General features: G+C 42.2%; 1 protein-coding gene across 1 annotated transcript in view; it reads right to left on the bottom strand.

The window, feature by feature from the left end:
* RYR3 (ryanodine receptor 3) overlaps positions 1–2,692 on the bottom strand; it is a gene marked incomplete at its 5' end in the record, with an annotated part of 211,225 nt that overhangs the window by 91,216 nt on the left and 117,317 nt on the right. Inside the window, 2 exons of the mRNA XM_008584044.1 lie at positions 706–944; positions 2,493–2,553. Of these exons, the coding sequence (XP_008582266.1) occupies positions 706–944; positions 2,493–2,553 (300 nt within the window). The remainder of the gene's footprint in view (positions 1–705; positions 945–2,492; positions 2,554–2,692) is intronic.

The raw sequence follows: 2,692 nt of genomic DNA, 5'->3' as shown, positions 1-2,692 counted from the left end.
TTTTCAACCAAGAGATTACATTGTTTCCATGACACAAAATAATGAGTTTAGATGTCTTCCCAACCCCTGCCCAATGGAAATAACTGATTTTCAGTTGTTCAGAGATATGGAAGACACAGTCTTAACTATCAACAACTGGTTAAATTAAATCATGTGCCAACATTTAAAGAGTGAAACTGAAGCTTGGTGACAGAATATCTGCATAGGAGGCTGGACGTGGTGCTAAATGCAAACTAAAATAAACTGGCTGACGTCGGTCTTCTGAAGACTCAGATAATGAAATGTTAGCATCTTTTCTTTGCTCCTGGTATCCAATGCATAAATTAGTCTTCTTAACAAGAAAAATGGTGTCTGAAAAACCCTGGGAGCACACCTCTATCTCCCGCTGTATTACTCAGATAACCTTTTCAAATTAAGTGGGAGCACAGCATCTGAGAGCTAGATTAGTGGGTAGAAAATTCTGGTCCAGAATAAAAGTGGGAAAAGATAAATATCATATACTAAGATTAGGGGATTTCTTCCCCCTCAAGAGTCTATTACTTCATTTTTTTTTTAAATCTAAGAAGAAAAAAAAAAAAAAGGGAAAAAGCATGGAATAATTATCTCTCTAGTCTGCCCCCAAGGTCAGCATAAGTGACTGGGCCCCGCACCTCCTATCTGTGGCCATATGCATATAAATTCACGATCAACAGCAGTACGACTCACAGAGTAGATCCACTCCAAACTGATGCTGAGCGATGTGCTCAAAGATGGACGTCAGGATGGGGAGCAAAGCCACTGTGGTATAATTAATATTCTGAGAAACGCCTTTAATCTGTGTTCTGGAATGGGTAAACTTCCCAAGCTTCAGGTTTTCCGAGGTCTTTTCCAAGTCTTCTGCAGCATTTTCAAAGAATGCTCGCAACCCAGCCTTCACCAGCTCTGAGCCTGACTTCATGACAGTCCTGCAAAGAAAAAATGCTCAAAACGAGAAGCATAAACTGAGATTTTGGCCAACCCCCTTCTTGAAACTGGTGACTTGCAGTGTAACCTGGACAGACAACTGACACTCCAGTTACCTGACAACACTGTGTGAGGAGAAATGGAGAGAACAGTTAACATCCAGGAGGAAACCTGGATCACACAGTCCCAAAGAAGCTAGCAATTGGGCATGGGGCTCAGTTTGACGGAATTATTGTTCGATTTCTAAGAAAATGTAGGGAACAATTTAGAATGAAACCCATACTGATCACCTGCTCTCTATAGAATGGTGTAGCTGGCTATGGTCTTCTGTAAATGTCTAACAAACAGGACAGGGAGGCGAACCTTTCTTGTAGCTCACTGTGGGATAAACAACTTTTATAAGGACAAGCTAGAAACTTTCTTGCTACAGGTTTTGTCAGGAATGATTATTAAACATGCTGACCTGCACTTTTTAAAAAACTGGACTCTAGGGCTGGCTGGTTAGCTCAGTTGGTTAGAGCTCCACCTTGTGACACCAACGTGAAGGGTTCAGAACCCTGTACTAGCCAGCCGCCAAAACAAACAAAAAACAAAACAAACAAACAAAAATTGGACTCTGTCCCAAGGTCTTACACATGATTCTTGGAGTAAAGATTCCTCATCCCAATTGTAAGGGATTTCTGATGCCTGGGATGCCTTAGTCAGATCCTGCAAAGTGTGTGCTGTCCTAATATCACCACAACAGGTTTGTTTCTCTCAAAAACCCTAAAATTCCCTTTTATGGTCTTTATGTATGTATTTATTTATTTTGGTAGCCATTTGCAGTTCACTGTGAATTTTTTATCTTCGGGCTCTTTTTTTGTAGGGTGGTGTCTCTCTTCCACACTGGGTCTTGGGAGGTGTGTCCTCCCCGCAGCTCTGACAAGGACCCTTCCTAATGAGCGTGTTAAAGAAAGCTCCCCATCCGTTCTCTTCACTACTCCTCTGTTTTTTAATCTCATCATTTATATTAGTATTACCAGAACTTACATATTACTATTTAAGACTTACTCCCCTGTTCAGCATCTTTCCTCCCAGACCCCCAGACTATGGGCTCAAACCGATCTCTGTCTTTGACCTTTTTTGAAACCAGATCTCCCTGCAGTTCCGTCCTTCGTCATTGTTAATTCAGAAGAATATCGCTCTGCTCTCCCAGGATGCTTATGTCTTATCACCCATCAGGCAGCTGTTCCTTTTTTGTGGAGAATTAGGTGCAAAGTGGCACTCTACCACATTATATATCTTCTGAAAGGTGAACTTCTCAGTAAGAGAAGACAAAAATTGATCAAATGCTCAGCTGTTCAGTATATGCCATGACAGTGGCTCTATGTCATGTGAACAGAGAAACAGAGTGCGAACTTCCAGGCTCCGACTCATCTTTGCCCTGGCTCCCCTCTCCTCCCGGTGCCTGCAGAGCAGTGACCATCTTCTCGTCAGTACATTCACTAGTGAGATGAGAGGGTCAGAGAGGGAGTCTTGAGAAACTATTGGGAGAAACTGGGCAGTCTTACCTTGTGTCAAGTGTTTGAGCTAAGATGTGAAGACAGCTCACCATCGTAGTAGAATCACTACCTAGAATTAAAAATATCACCTATGACTCCCCAAACCACTTAGTTTGTCTTTTAAATGCAATTTTCGCCATATGCGCAAGCTACAGCCCAGCATAATTAACCACCATTACACAAAGTGCCAGGCCCGTGTGCAGGGACTA

This window comes from Galeopterus variegatus, unplaced genomic scaffold (genome assembly GCF_000696425.1).
Source record: "Galeopterus variegatus unplaced genomic scaffold, G_variegatus-3.0.2 Scaffold3133, whole genome shotgun sequence".
NCBI lineage: Eukaryota > Metazoa > Chordata > Mammalia > Dermoptera > Cynocephalidae > Galeopterus > Galeopterus variegatus.
Note: the sequence above shows the minus strand (reverse complement) of the source record. Positions and strands in the feature narration are given on the sequence as shown.